A 15,407-nucleotide genomic window follows, 5' to 3' on the forward strand; every position below is an offset into this window, starting at 1 on the left:
ACTTTCTCTACAAGGAAGCAAATTCAATACATATAATTTGAAATTTAAGAGCATTGAAAAATTAGGACAACTAGTTTATTTTATAGAACTAGAAGCTATCAATTGGTGCAGGTGCGGGGGTTTTCTGCTCCAGAATCTGATGTTTATGATGCCTATTTGTTTTAGGTCTAACAGCTTTTCTCTGTTCAGGGAGTACCCATGAATTAATTTCCATGCTAATTTAAATTCTATCAGTGATATGTGTAATTCTCCCTTTGCTCACTGTAGACCTACACCTTGTATCCACAGGGGATGGTGTAGGTAAGTTACACTTTCTATTATTTGCAAATGTGTCAGCACTTCCAAGGACCAACTCCTAGTGAAATTGAGTAGATACTTTGCAGAAAAATTCAGATATTTGGAATTTTTATCATTTCCTGAATTTGCTTTACTGTTTAAAATATGGAATTTATAGTTTACCACCCATTACCCAAATATCTCCACATCTAATGTTGTTTGAATAAAAACTATAATGTGAATACATTCCGTTCCGTTATTATAATCAACTTCCCAGACACCAATAGCAATAAAGTACTTTTCAGAGTTAGCAATGGGCTTATAAAGATTTATAAAAGATTAGAATTTTTCCATACTTGAGGATTCCCCCAAATTTTGTTTCTAGGAGTACTTTTTGCTAGGGTTCTCCCAAATACGATGAGAAAAGGTGCTGCAGGAAGAATCTCCAATGGGGTAGGGACAGGTTTCCAGAGGAGTCCCCTGCCTGCCAGGAATCTCAGCCAAGGCAGTGATGAGGGAATTATATGAAATGCTGGTTAGGGACCTGTTTGAGGCAGTTCTCAAAAAAGAACTGCAAAATTAGAAATGTTGGACAAGCAGTGATGAGAATCACTTTTATATCACCCCAAACCCCTTTTCCTGAAATCCCTATCTCCTTGATAACACCCAAGATATAAATAGCGTTTTAATACTTTACAAAGATTTTCACCTAACAGCCAAAACTTAACCTTGAAATCCATTCTTCACTTGTCATCACTGGTTTTCCCAAGGCTTTGATCTCATTACTTCCATTGTTATCTTCTCTTTCCATCTTTCAGTCATTTTTCTTTGGCCTTCTGCTCTTCCTTTTGCAATTTTAATTTTTGACACTTTTGACAATGATTTCTGGGACTTCCCAAGCTCTGACATCACATAATTGGCACAGAATACACAGTTAAGTAATTCTTGAAAACTGAATTGATCTCTAATTGAGAGGCATTTCTACTTGGAAGTCACAGGATCACCTCAAAGCCTGACACCACCATATTGTCTTGCTCTTAAAATAAGTCCCTTATGTGTATAGTAATGACAGGGAGAACCAACATTTATTGAGTGATTATGTACCACATATTTTCAATAAATTATCTACCTCTGACAATTTTATGAAATAGGTGATTTAATGAAGAAATAGGCCCAGAAACATTGAGCACAGGAAGGAATGAAGATTTGAACTCAGGTCATCTAACTCAAACCAGAGTCCCTCATATCACATCACAAGACCTCTGGCCTGCTTTTTATATGTGAAGTTACTCAACCCTTCTCAGTTCTAGTGTTTTATCTGTCAAGTAGAGGTCCAAATGAAGACAAACATAGCCAAAGATGGGACCTGAATCTATAGTTAATTAGAGATGAGCAAAAGGGATTGCACACTCAGCAAAATCAAAGATAAGACACAAACTAAAAATATAGGGAATTAAAGACATTTTTGAAACTGCAGTCATGGTTTATCTCATTTATTTGAAAATAATACAAATATATTATCTTTTCCAGATTTTGTTTGGGGTCTGTTTTCAGGACCATTTCTCAGATTTTATGTTAAAAAAAAAAAAAAGAGGCAACAAAGACAATATATTTCGTTAAAAATTTTATTTTTAGAGCCCGTTAATGGGCAAATTCCAAATGGTAGCAATACAGAGTATTTAAGAACATCTTAATATTTCTTTCTATCCATCTTTGTTTTCCTTTCTATAAACATATAGATTAAAGCAACTTAACCCCAAATTCAATGCCCGAGTACTTTCAATATCTATTTTGAACACATAATAAAACAGAGGCAGTTAATTTTATTTCCATTCAGAGCTGAGTGAGTAATAACTTTAGCTTCACATTATTCTGTCACAAAGGATAACCAAATGGCCTACCTAAGTAGCTAAAAATCATAAAACTATTATACGCCAAGTCAATGGTATGTATAAAGTCAATATAAAACAACAACTAGACTGGTATACATTTGTTTTGGGCCCTACCGGAAATGTGCCAAAGTAACAAGCTTTAGTGAAGGATGAGGTCATTGGGCAGAGGGAAAGAGGAGTCATGTCATCAAATTTTAGAGGAATGCTGTAGGTAAAAGGAAATTAGCCTACAGTTTTAACCAAATATAGGAGGAAAGGGGAGTACAATACCAGGGTTGATGACAATTAGGAAAATACATATACCATTCCATCACAAACTTGTTCACTACCTCAAGAGTTCAGCACCAGGCTCTCCAGGGATTCTGTTATTCTCCCACTAAGCTTCTTCACATGGAACATAAACCTACATTTATGCTAACAGAAGCGTTTTGTATGGCTATTTAATTTGACAGCGAACAACAGGAAAAAGAATTATTAGGGCCACAATGACTTCAGGCCATCTTAATACCCCTGAAAATAGGGGCAAAAAATGAGTCATTAAGCAACAGTATTCAAGGAGCACTGTGTTATCTAAGGTGATTTACAAAACAAGTAAAATTCAGTAATCCTCAATGGAAAAAGTCATAATATTTGAAAATTAGGAATGTTTTGATGCTGATTTTTTTTACCAAAGTGGTACTGCAAACAGTTAAATTGGAACAAATTCCAAACTCACACTTACTTGCATCACCTCAGTTTAATAATCCAATAAATGACGAAAAAGACAAACAATGAAAACAGCATCATATAGCAGAGCAGCTTTGTTTGGCTCCCTCTAGATAAAATCTTCAGTTTTCCCATAGTTTTACCTAGAAATCCAGTTGTAGAATCAAACTGTGAATCCTGTGAGGAGAAAAGGAAAACATAATAGTTAAGATTCTAATATTCCACATATGCACATTTAAGTAATTGAATATACAGTTATTAGAATACATTTTTAATGATATTTTTAGTGTTTAATCAATTCAGGAGTCTGTTTATAACTTGGGTAATCAAGTCTGATTACTCCGTGCAAAACAGAGTAATTCTCTCAATGAATAAAAAGCTCTTTCATTATCCAATAAACATTTCTTTCAGCATCAGAGTAATTCAAAATCCCAAACTGTTTAGGTCTTTTCCCAATCATGTGAATTAAAAAGCATTAACAATAAAGGTATGTAGTTTGTCTACTATCATGCAGCTGTTTTCTCAGCTTTTGTTGGGGTGGCAACTGCTCTCCAAGGTCAAATGGTTGGTTGCGTTCAGTAATTCAGTACAATAACTCATCTAAAATTTAATATAGTTAGCAGTTAAATGTACTTTACTTTTAAGATCCTTTTATTTAGATTGCTGACCTTGAAGTATTAGTACAGTCTATTGAAACTTAAGAGAATATCCTAAGATGTAAAGGTCCCAGTATAATGATAGCCTTTGCACAGCTCAGGTTCTATGGAGTTGTCATATCAGTATTTAGATCGGGAACCAGGCATAAATATTTTCAGGTTTCCCCGGTGACTCTAATGTACAACATCCATAAGAACATTGCTTTCGATGTCACATTCACTTTTGAATACAATTTTAAAAGCAAGTGGAGAAACTAGGGAAGGTCAAGAGAAGTGACATCCAAAATAAACAATGAAGAATGGAAAGAGGTTCCACAAGAAAAGGTGTATATTGCTGAGCTCCCTTAGACTTGAGATAAAAGGTTCTGGGATGTTACTATGTTCAAATCTTATTGACTTGTTCAGAAGTGATCCTTAGGAGATCAAGCAAAAGAAACAGACTCACAAGTGAAAGACATTCAGCTGGTTGGATATGAAGTGCTTTTTGATTACTTGGTAGTCTATACCCATGGAGATCTAGGAGAACACTCAAAATAGTCTTTTGTCCTGAGTCTTTAACAGTGTTTCTAAATTATAAGATTAAAGATACAATGGCTTCCACCTCATCCTTTCAATTGTATATATTAGGCAAGATGAAAAATGGGAAAGTAAATAAACCGATTATAGTTATTTTAAAGCAATGAAATATAAACAGGGAGGAATCCAGGATTTATAATCTCTAGATTAATTTCAAAATGGATAAAAGTTAAAATGATATTATTCCTGATTAACAGACTAAATTGAGAATATTAGATCAAATTTCTTCAATTTAAAGTCATAACCACTTACCATTTCAGCTAATAATTTATTTTGATGTTTAACCTCATGGCCTATTTCAATGGAAAGCTGTTAAAAAAAAACCACATACATGATTATTCATATGAAGGTAGTTAATTGTTATAAAGTAACAATAATACCATTCTAAGCATATTCATTTTCTCAAATAAAACAGTCTTCTAAAAATACAAAATACATATACTTCCTTCTGATATTTTTTTCCACTGACATAAAAGGAAAATGGATTAAGAATTTCTACCGGGCAGCCCGGGTGGCTCAGCGGTTTAGTGCGGCCTTCAGCCCAGGGCATGATCCTGGAGTCCCAGGATCCAGTCCCACGTAAGGCTCCCTGTGTGGAGCTTGCTTCTCCCTCTGCCTGTGTCTCTGCCTCTCTCTCTCTCTCTGTGTCTCTCCTGAATAAATAAAAAATATTAAAAAAATTTTTTTTCTACCCCATCTGACTATGGATATTATTTCTCTGCTCTTAATTTTTATTTCAACCTTAATATTCAATTTCACCTTTTAATTTTGGTCCATATCTCTCTCTGGGTTCTCTTATCCATTCTTTTGCATGCTTTTTTCTTCCTCTCTTTATATTATTATACAACAGAATTTATCTGTATATTTTATTCTTTACATTTTAAAAGATATATTTCAAGTATGCATATTAATTCAAATCTATATTAAGTACTTAATATTCTTTTAATGAAATGGGACATTACTTTGAATATATAGCCTTAACTGGTTATTTATTTAGATTCCAAAAGTATTTTTCTTTAAAATATGACAATAAATTGGGAAAAAATTGGCAAGTTATGGTTACCTCCATCCCGAGCTATGCAGAAAGAGGCTGAACCTAAAAGAAATACTATTTACATGGTTAGGGCTGCTATTCAGACCAAAACCTATGTAATACTTTACATGACAAATTCATCAAAGGCTTCACTTCCAAAATATCTGGATAAATTACATGAAACAAATGAAAATCTTGGCAAACCACTGCAAATATTCCTCTGAACTTATCTTGTATGGAAAGTATATGGGGTGATATGGACAGAAAACCACACTAGAATGCTATAGATCACAACATGAGCTTTTTCCCCAAATATAACAATTCAGAGACTATAAAAAAGCTAAACAGCACAAACCACCTACTTTCTACAACTGTCAATCATGCCAAGAAAAGATATTTCCAGGGGGGAAAAGCTTTCTCTAACAAGGAGCCTAAATTATCAACGTTGGAGTTAAAAAACAAAAACCACTGCCTTGGTGGCTCAGTGGGTTAAGCACCTGCCTTCAGCTCCGGCCATGATCTCAGGGTCTTGGGATCCAGCCCCTCACTGGTCTCCCTGCTCAGTGAGGACTCTGCTTCTCCCCCTTCTTCTCCCCCTCCCCCTGCCCAGGCTCTCTCAGATAAACAATTAAAATCCTTTAAAAAAAAAGGAGGTGGGGTAAACAACCAACATTTAATTAATTCCCTTTAAATGTTGATTTTCTAAATTGTTAACATTATATAGTATTACTTAGTTCATTGATCAACTCCTTTTGATTTAATATGACTTTGAAAACAATACTTGTTGCAGAATGTAATAGTCTCTAGGCTGAATACAATTCTATTTTCCAAAGACTAATGAAATACCAATTAAGTTTTGGCAACACGAGCTTCTACTGAATGCTCTATTAGTGTACAGCATGTTTAATGTAATATAGAATCAATCACATATGCTGTTAAAATCACCTTTTTGTAATTCCTTTATTTGATACATATTAAGTTCAATGACACCAATAAGGAATTATGCTTAGGTGCTGTGTAAAAGATAAAAATAAGTATAAAAGAAAACCCTACATTCTGGTAAATTTCTTTTACAATACAAATCATTTACATTGCAGGTTCCTATTCAATACATACTAGAGAAATGGTACAAATGGTCTTATGTTCACATGGAAAAAAAGTTACTTTTGATGTGGTAATCAGGTAAAGCTTGCAAGAAGAAAGGAGTGCAGTGAAGTGGAACGTTTACTATGGGCAAGCCATCAGCCAATATAAGGAAGGAGAGGACACCTCTAAGGCAACGGTGATCAAAGATAAGGGGGTGCAAGTAACAGCATACACACAACACACAAAGTACTCTAATTTGTCTGGCAGAAAACATACATTCCAGAAGTGCGGGGTATAAGGTCTGAAAAGCTTTGGACAATCTTTGAAAAACCTATTTGATCAAGCTACAGATTGTGAATTTCATTCTTACATCATGAGAAGACACTGGAGACATCTGGGAGCATATTTAAAAAACATTCAAAAAGATGGCTGTGGTGACAGTATGTAACTCAGAACAGAATGTGTGAAAAATGAGGAACAGACAGGTTAAGAGGCTCTCTCAGTAGTTGACCTAAGAAAACCAAGGGATAGTATCAGAAATAGAAAAGTAGAAATAGAAACAGAAAGAAAGAAGCACAAAACTCAGTGACTGACATCAGGTACAAAGGTAGATAGGTGAAACACTGAGATGTGTAGCTTAGGATACAAGAGAAGAAAAGTCAAGAGAAGAGCTGCTTGGGTGCAGGAGACGGACTGCTCTGAGACATTACTACAGACAACACACAGTGCTGTAGATTTACCCACAAAAAACAGAAGTTTTAAAAAAATAAATAGTTGTATCACGTTTTGACTGGCCACATGTTCTAATCTACTCAAATCATGTTCAAATTTTGAGTGCATTTTTACCTTGCTGAATTATACACAACTTAGGTAACTGAATTCCTTAGTATGATGCCAATAAAAATAGTTTATAAGTACGTAACATGTAAGTACATAAATACACAAATTTCAAAGTACAGAACATCTGTTAAATACTCACAGATTTTATAGCAGTTACTTTGCTTCTGAGACTTTCAGTGAGTCTCTCATTTTCTTCTTCACAGGCACTATAACCACTGTTAGCATAGCCATAGTTCCCATAGTTGCCAGGAGGTACTCCTTCACCTGCAAGGATCAGAGTCAGTACAGTTGTAGCGAAAACAAGCCACTTTTGAAACTTTAATAGGAAAGAACCAAAAAAGACCCCTGGAGGGCGTTGCAGACCACGTATGTCTATAGTATTCACACTTCAAAGGAATTTTAAAAATTAATAAAACAGAGATCAGAACAATTCTTTCTAATGACCCCTTCTAAGCAAAGAATGTTCAATTCATTTTTATATTTTCTTATTGATTGCTTATTGATTGCCCACAGGACGCTAAAATAGGCACCGATATACAAGGATATTCAGGATATATTCTCTGCTCCGTAGAACTACAAATTTTAAAAAGAATCTAAAAGTAGTAGCGTAAACTATCCACTGAAGAAGCTTGGCTATGAAGGAAAAGGAAGAAAAAGGATAAATACAGCAGGAGGGAACTCCTGCCTGTCCTTTACTGTCATCTCTTTCTTTTAAATAGAAGAGAGCTGGGATAACTTATGGAGAACATTAGCTGAAAGTTAAGAGGAACATGCATTCACTCAACAAATATTTCAGGAACTCCTATGTGTCAGGAACTCCTACTGTTTGGAGCTGATCTTCTATGAAACTGCACTGAGAATACAGTCACAGCTTCTGCCTAATAAAGTGCTTGGTATTCATCAAGCGATCAAACAGGTGGAGTGAGCCTTGAAGAGTGAATCTATATAAATGTGCTAGAAACTGAGACAGGAAAGCATAACTGAGGGTGGTGTTTAACCACTTTTTTTTTTTTTTTTTTTTTTAGACAATTGATACCACCAATTTTCTCAGTAAAGGAAAAGATAAGGCTGTCTTTAAGGAAAGGTATCATTTGAACAAAGCAGTAAAGAGCATAATGGGGGAAAATGACTAGGACTACGCAGGTCCTAGGGGGATAAAATGATCCTGGCTGAGACAACATACTGTGATGGTATCAATCCTCCTGGATGTGTGATTTTTCTGAAGAAGAGCTCATCAGCCTGAGTTAGCCTGTAAGAATCTGGATGGTTGGATTGATCAAGAGTTTGATCAAGAGGTTTACAGTGTTGGGGCTTTAAAAAAAAAAAAAAAAAAAGGAGCCCCAAGAGGCTGAGACTGCTTGCCAAAGGAGAAGCTGGAAAAAAACAAAAACAAAACAAAACAAAAAAAACAAAGGAGAAGCTGGATATAGGGAATGTGGGGACTTACACTGGACAGGGATAGAAGCAGTTTTCAAGAGAGAAATGAGGGAAAGGGATGATGCACAGACTAAGTCTCCATAAACTCAAAGAGCAGATGCAGCAATAGGGACAGTAAAAGATGGAAGGACAGGAAGTAATAGTCTGTGCTGGTAGCTGAAAGACAGTTGAAGTATAAATAGGAAGTTCTTTCAAGACATGGTACAAACCTCACTTTCTCCTAAAAGCAAAACTCCCTCTTAATTATTACAGTTCTTACTGTACAGAACACTAACATCACACTCTAGATGATACTATAACGGCAGAAACTAAATTTGTTTCACTCGTGGGTGTATATCCCCCACAAATGTGTACACACACACAAACACACACACAAAATAAGGCACTCAATAAATACCTATAAATGAATTAATAAATAGACTCTGACTTCATAGTTATTCATCTTTGAATGTACCTGCCTTCCATTCCAAAAATGGAATCAAATTTGAGGGCAGAGACAGTGTCTCATATTTTTTCTATATTCCCTGTAACTAATGAGTACTTTATATGCAGCAGACACTCACACAATTTCCACCACTACAAAAAACACAAAAAATGTTAAACAAGTATGTTCCAGGGAATAAAGAATTGCATTCCTCAAATTTTCCCTCAATTGCTGATACACTATCCATAAAACTCTCCAATACAGTAGGAAACGTAGGAAAGCTCGTGAATGTCAAAGATAATCCTTGGCCTTTGTCCATTTAGACAAATGCTACTTCTTTAGGGTAGTTTCCATTAATAATTGAACCAAATTACTTAGAGATTCATGGGAAGTGTGCTATATGAGCATCTATCAGCTTCATTATTTATCCCAAGTTTAAAATTCAGGTCAATACACACTGATACTCCAAAAAAAAAAAAAAAAATCACACCAATGTAAATGATAGCAATAGACACGTAAGTAAGCATCTTTCCACTCAACTACAAGGAAGCTTGGGACAAAACAAAACAAACTCTATCCTAGAGATTCTAATATAATTAGTCTGGGCTGCAGTCCAGGTATCAATGCCTTAAAAGCTAATGTCCAGTTAGGTGATTCTATGTAATTAGGGCTAAGAACCACAATTTCTCAAGTCTCTTTTCTGCAACTTATCACGGCACATTGTTGCACAAAAACATTAAAGGAGGCCAAAGGATCTATTGATGAGATGTAAACTCCTTGGCCGGGCACTCCTAGATCTCCTCAATTTGGTTCTGGTTCCATGACTCCTACTTCAATCAAACCGGTGTAATGATAATCCCTTATACACACCATTCATAATTCTAGTCCTACAACTTTTGGGGCCTATGAGAAGGGGTAGGGGAGTCTTGCTTCCAACTGGAACTCACCTCTCTCATCCTCTGTTAATCAAGCTCTAGTTCAAGTGCTTATGTCTCTACAAAGTGTGCAGTGCTCTATCTCTGAAATCCGAGACACCAGCTGTAGAACTTACTCGGTACTGGGATGTACAACTCGCACCTTGTACTATAATTTATCTTTGTACATGTTCCTACTCAACAACTAGACTGGAAGCCTTGGGAACACAAACAGAGCCATACTCAACTGTATACCTAGAGCTTGCTCAAGTACCACAATAAAGGCTTGTTATCATTAATAATGATTAAAATAAAACCATGTAGGCATATAAAACTAAATAGCTCAAAATTATTTTGTTTTCTCTACAATTTACCTGGCCAACTTTCTATGATCCAAGCATTCATAAAAGCTATTATTTTTCAAAAGCTCTTTGTCATACTTTTTGTTTTTTTTAAATCAATGAACAAAGTCTAAAGTTACTGGCAACTTTCACCAACTTTAAAATACTTTTCACCAACTTTAAAAAAAAAAAACTTTTTTTTTTCTTTCTCCATTTTATTGTAACCACTGAAAAAGGCAACGTTATCTTTTTTCAAGTACTCCACATATTTTCTCAGGTACGCTGTGGCTGATTTAGCAGGCTCTTTTTTTTTTTTTTTTTAAATCATCTCTTAATAGCTTCAAAACCCACAAAATGCTGTTTTATTAGCTGTGCGTTATAACGACCCCTTAAAAATCCTTGTGCGTGGTGAACCTAAGTCTTTACAGTGGAACAAGACTCAGAGAATGTTCTGTGTAAAATGGCCTTTGACCCCGATGTTACATACCACGGCCTGTAACAGTAATGACGGGTACTTTCACCTTTGTAACTCGCTGTTACCAGATTAATAGGATTGTTATTAGCGCTTCGCATGCAACGTTATTCTTCGAATTTCGCTTCTGTACAAAAAAACTAAGATCCAGGACGAGCAGAGCACGAGACACAGAAGCCAAGCTCGGGGGAAACTCAGCGGGTCTCGTAATCGGTCTCGGACAGTCGGCAACCCCCAAAACCCTTGGCAATTCGATTAGCGCCTGTGCGTACCCCGCCCCCATGCCTCCACTACGCTCTATAAACCTACCATTCAAACTTGGAACTGAACCAAACTACAGGAAACCCCGAGCATCTGGGACAAATGGTGTGTTTCTACCGGGTACCGCCTCCAAAGACTCCTCCATACATCCTCTTTCGGGCCCAGATTCCAGTGACATAAGACTGGTCCGATTTCCTTCCGCGTCCCCGCGCCCAGTACAGCCAGTTCGGGGCCCCCCGAACTTCGAACCTCGGCCCTCTCCTTACCCAGGCCTGCACGCCTCATCCTGCCAGAGGAGGGAAGAAAAAAGCGGATGGAGGGGTGGGTAGGAAGGGGCCAGGGGACCCCGGACGGCGTCTTCAGTACCAGGGCCCAGAGAATCACCAACTTCTTTCCCCGAAGCGCCACGACATCACTGGAGTCTAAACATCGCGCCGGCTGATGGCGTCACCCAGGAACTTCTTACTGCCTCGCGAGGCGGCGTGAATGGCATTCTGGGAAATGTAGTTCACCGTCGACAGGTGGTAGCGAGGCAGGAGCGTGGCGCGAACCCTCCTCCGGGAGCGGCGGATGCTGCGACTTGGCTGCTGGGCCTGCAGCTCCCTGGACCTTGCTCTCCGCTCGTCGCCGCTCCCCCTCCGTCTCCCCCGCCCCGCCCCCCGAGTTTAACACCATAGGTCTGCCCTTCCCAGACCTCGAGAGGATGGCTGACTCCTCTTTCCGGCCTGATTCCTTCTCTTACTTCCTCTGACCTCTAGAGTCAGTTCAGGGAAAGTCCCGGAAAACTTTATTGGAGTTTCTGATCTCACACAGAGTCACCTGAGACCCCCGGAAGGGCAGGAAGAGAGTAACAGGTTTGCGCCGGGTCCCCCGGGAGCGAAGGCCCGGGCCGCGGGTGAAGACCCCTGCGCGGGCAGAGGCGGGCGCTGACACGGCGGGGGCTTCCCGGGCCCTCGCCGATTAGGTCGCTGTTGCTGGGTTGGGGGCGTTTGCAGACGTGACCAGGCTCGGCTCTTAGCTGTTAGGGACCCGGGGGCCCGTAGACTCTCTCCCGCTTAGACCTTGAAAACGGAGGGGGGCACTTGACGGGGTGAGCACTGGGTGTCCTTCTGTATGTTGGCAAATTGAACACTAATAAAAAATAAATTTATAAAAAACAAAACGAAACACAAAACGGACACAGAGTCTGGAAATACTATTTACAGGGGAATGTGCCAATCAACGTAAGGGTTTAAAAACCTGTTGGCAAGGGTGGAGTGGCACTGGGATCCAGGTTAGTCTTACAATTTCATTTTATCTCAGGATTTTCGAAAACGAAACAAAAACAAAAACAAAAACAAAAACACCACTGGGTGTTTGCGGTTTTGTTGCTACTAGAGACTTCTGAGGATGTGATCTCTAGTACTTTAGTGTTTCCTTATAGTTTCCCCGATTTGAACGTTGACTGTAATAGTGGCAGGTGAGTCTGTCTGAAGGTTCAAATACACACGAAAACAATTTCTGATAAAGGATTAACATGAAAAGTTAACCTTTTATCCAAGAGTGGCTTGAGGGAGGAAGAATGGTCTTCATTAAAATAAACCGCCATTCTTTAAAAGCTATGGAATGGAATGAAGATTGCATCAGGGACAAGTTTTGCAAATAAACACGGAAGGTTTGAGGGAAATGATGGCAAGGCTTCCCCCTTTTAGTCTACAATCTGTGACAGTCCCTTCTTTTGTGAAAAGTACATGTGTTCTATAAGAACATGTCAGAGAAATCTTCTTACTGAAAGAAGGCTTCCTCGTGGAAATATAAATGTAATTTTAAAAATGTAATGTTAGGTTTACCTAAACAGACCATTTAAATTATATGTGTACTTGTCTTCTTATAAACTACTTCTCTTCCATGGGAGGGAGATCTGAGAATATAGCTAAAGGAGGGGGGAGAAGTAATCAAATGTAGCAAGAATGTAAATCAAGACAGGCAAAATGGGTTTGTATTGAGCTTGTGACCTAAAAATCCAAATACAGGCAGGTTGTTTTTCGCTCCTGTTGCTAGTCTCAAATTAAGATGGTAGCAGTTGAAAGGATCAGGCATTCCAAAGATGAATTAGAAAAGATGGATTTTAATATACAGATGAATAATTACTCAACGTGGCCACAACTGACATAAAGAGTACAGGGAATTCTTCTTGTTTTATCATTTATCATTTCTTGTTGTCTTCTTTCTCTTTTCAAGTTAAAACACCTAACTTCTAATTGAAGATGAATAAAATTCTTGGAGATACAAAGCATTTCAAAATTTTTCTCTATTCTCGTAGGAAAATTTCATAGAAAATGCCTAATCTCTGAGGGTTTGAATGACTGAATGACTAAAGAAAGGAGTGATTTAAAAAAATGACTTAAAAGAAATATTCCTAGTAGTCATTACAGAATCAAGAAAATGAACAGGAAATGTCTGAATCTTGGTACACAATTTGAAACTTTTGCTCCCTATATTCTGCTTCCTGTGCATATGTCCTGCCTCTTCCTGACCAGGGCTAATCCAAGGGACAAAAACACACCACACTCTCAAAAAAAAAAAAAAATTAACAAATTTTCCAATCATTAAGCAAATTTAGGATATATCAAGCATCATATTGAAACCATAAGAAACTGTAAAGCAAAAGGAGATGGCTCTTGATTTGCAAACAGGCTATAGAAAAATGTTAGTTTGTAAGTTAATTATTTGGCATTTAAAACATATTTCTCCTGGAGGCAGATAATGGTAAGGTTTCCAACCCAGCCCTAGGGTTATTGTGACTCCTGTGCTGGCCACTCAAAGTCTATGTAGCCTGTAGTACAGCTGAAATACTACATTATTTCAGTGAAAACCAGTAGGAAAAAAAAATTGTAATCCTCATCATAAAATAAGGCAATATCATTAAAAGAAATAGAATTTTAAAAACTATTTTGGTTATTGTGTTTGAGAAAGTATTAGTTTTACTCAAAACTTCTGGAAAGTGTGAAGAAAGTTTTCAGAGATTTTCCAAAGAGTCACAAATTTGAATATCCCTTTCCAAAACTTTGCTAGTATTGATGTCACCCTCTCAGCCATAATTAGTGAAAGTGAGGCACACAATTCCAACTGAAAAGTCTTCAGTAGAGCCAGCTGAATGATTTGTGGGGCCCAAGGCCAAATTAAAGTGCAATACCCTTTATTGAAAGAACAGGGGAAAAAGTGCAGTTAAAGGTACTTAAAAAATAAAGCTTTTTTTCCTTTTGTCACAATCCTTACCACTTACCAACCTGTCATCCTGTTCTGTTATGTAATGCCCTTCTAATTAAAAAAGTGAAATTTTAAATCATTAGTATTTTTTTTACACTTAATCTTTACATTGTGCAATGACAGTTTTAAATTCAAATATAAAAGCATTTAACTCATATGTGATATCACCCAAGTCACAGAATTCATACTTCATAGCTCATATACGAAAATGTATTTTATAGAAGTACTACACGAAACTAACCCAACTGTCTTTATTCTATGTCTTGATATGCACTGTGTCTTGATACTCTACCAACAATTTACCTTCAGCTTACTGATGAGTTAGGAGGGACTGAAAAGAAAAGGAATTATGAGTTGCTCTACCTTTTCCTTTCCTTTCATGTGATCATTTTCAATACAGCTGGCTAATACAAGGAGGTAAGATGAGTAAGGAAGAATATGATAGAGTTCCTTGGATATTTCTTCTTTCTGCAGAAGTTCTGGTACAAGTAGAACATGTGGCCTTTTAGGGCTGTCAACATCCAGGCACAGACTTGACACACTATCTTATATAGTGTGAACTCCCTGAACTTCCATGCATTATGGGTCCCCTGGAATTTGATGTTCATGGGGCATGGCAAATGTTACATGTTAATGGGGTGGTAAGAAACAATAAATATGTATATCACACATATCTCTTTTGCTCATATGCATGCTCCACTGTTCCATTAGACTTCATTTACAAAACACAAGTTCAGAAATAAAGTTAAATATCAAGACAGTGACCACAGACCATTAAACCAAGTGTGATGCTCTTCTAGGAAGGGGTCCTGGGCAACTGCAAAAGTTGCATGTGGGACCCTGGTTCAGAGAGAAATCTTCTGAGGCAATGGGGCCATAATTGATAGAGAAAAACGGAAAGAGTGAGCAAATATAGAATATATATCCACAGGGAAGATTGATCAAGGTGAAATAACTATGCAGTGAAATTCACTACAAAGCAAAAAAACGGAGTATACGTGTAGTGCTCCAAGAAAAAGGAAAAAAAAAGGGCAAAAGGAAAGAAAAAGGAGGAGAAGAAGTTGTAAGGTGCATGGTTCTTTCCAACCACCCACCAAGTTGGTTTCTGTCTTCAGTAAGTGGTTAATGAGCTGTAGATGAGTGAAATTCTTATGACTTGGCATGTACAGGCAGTAGAAAAAATTTCCTCAAGGCGGGCACAATCCCAACAACCTGAGTGATGAGGTGTGATCCCAGAGATGAGGC

The 15,407-nt window shown here is 37.5% G+C and overlaps 1 protein-coding gene and 1 long non-coding RNA gene across 2 annotated transcripts in view; one reads left to right on the plus strand and one right to left on the minus strand.

Moving 5' to 3' along the window:
- Positions 1–1,887: 1,887 nt before the first annotated feature.
- BET1 (Bet1 golgi vesicular membrane trafficking protein) lies at positions 1,888–11,384 on the minus strand. Its single transcript, XM_026003771.2, has 4 exons — positions 11,180–11,384; positions 7,204–7,328; positions 4,358–4,414; positions 1,888–3,050 (listed from the first exon to the last, which is right to left on the minus strand). Exons 1-4 carry the CDS (start codon positions 11,196–11,198, stop codon positions 2,895–2,897), a joined length of 357 nt encoding a protein of 118 aa, XP_025859556.1. The 5' UTR covers positions 11,199–11,384; the 3' UTR covers positions 1,888–2,894.
- Positions 11,385–11,682: 298 nt separating this feature from the next.
- LOC140599706 (uncharacterized) overlaps positions 11,683–15,407 on the plus strand; it is a 33,990-nt gene continuing 30,265 nt past the window's right edge. The window contains exon 1 of the long non-coding RNA XR_012002663.1: positions 11,683–11,767. This is a non-coding gene — a long non-coding RNA (uncharacterized lncRNA). The remainder of the gene's footprint in view (positions 11,768–15,407) is intronic.

Source organism: Vulpes vulpes, chromosome 7 (genome assembly GCF_048418805.1).
Source record: "Vulpes vulpes isolate BD-2025 chromosome 7, VulVul3, whole genome shotgun sequence".
NCBI lineage: Eukaryota > Metazoa > Chordata > Mammalia > Carnivora > Canidae > Vulpes > Vulpes vulpes.

Excerpts from the sequence above, each read along its gene's own strand:
- BET1 (XM_026003771.2), bottom strand. Across the intron at positions 4,415-7,203 it reads AAGTAACTGCTATAAAATCT|CTTTCCATTGAAATAGGCCA; the intron begins GTGAGTATTTAA and ends TTTTTTTAACAG. Across the intron at positions 3,051-4,357 it reads ATAAATTATTAGCTGAAATG|GATTCACAGTTTGATTCTAC; the intron begins GTAAGTGGTTAT and ends TTCTCCTCACAG.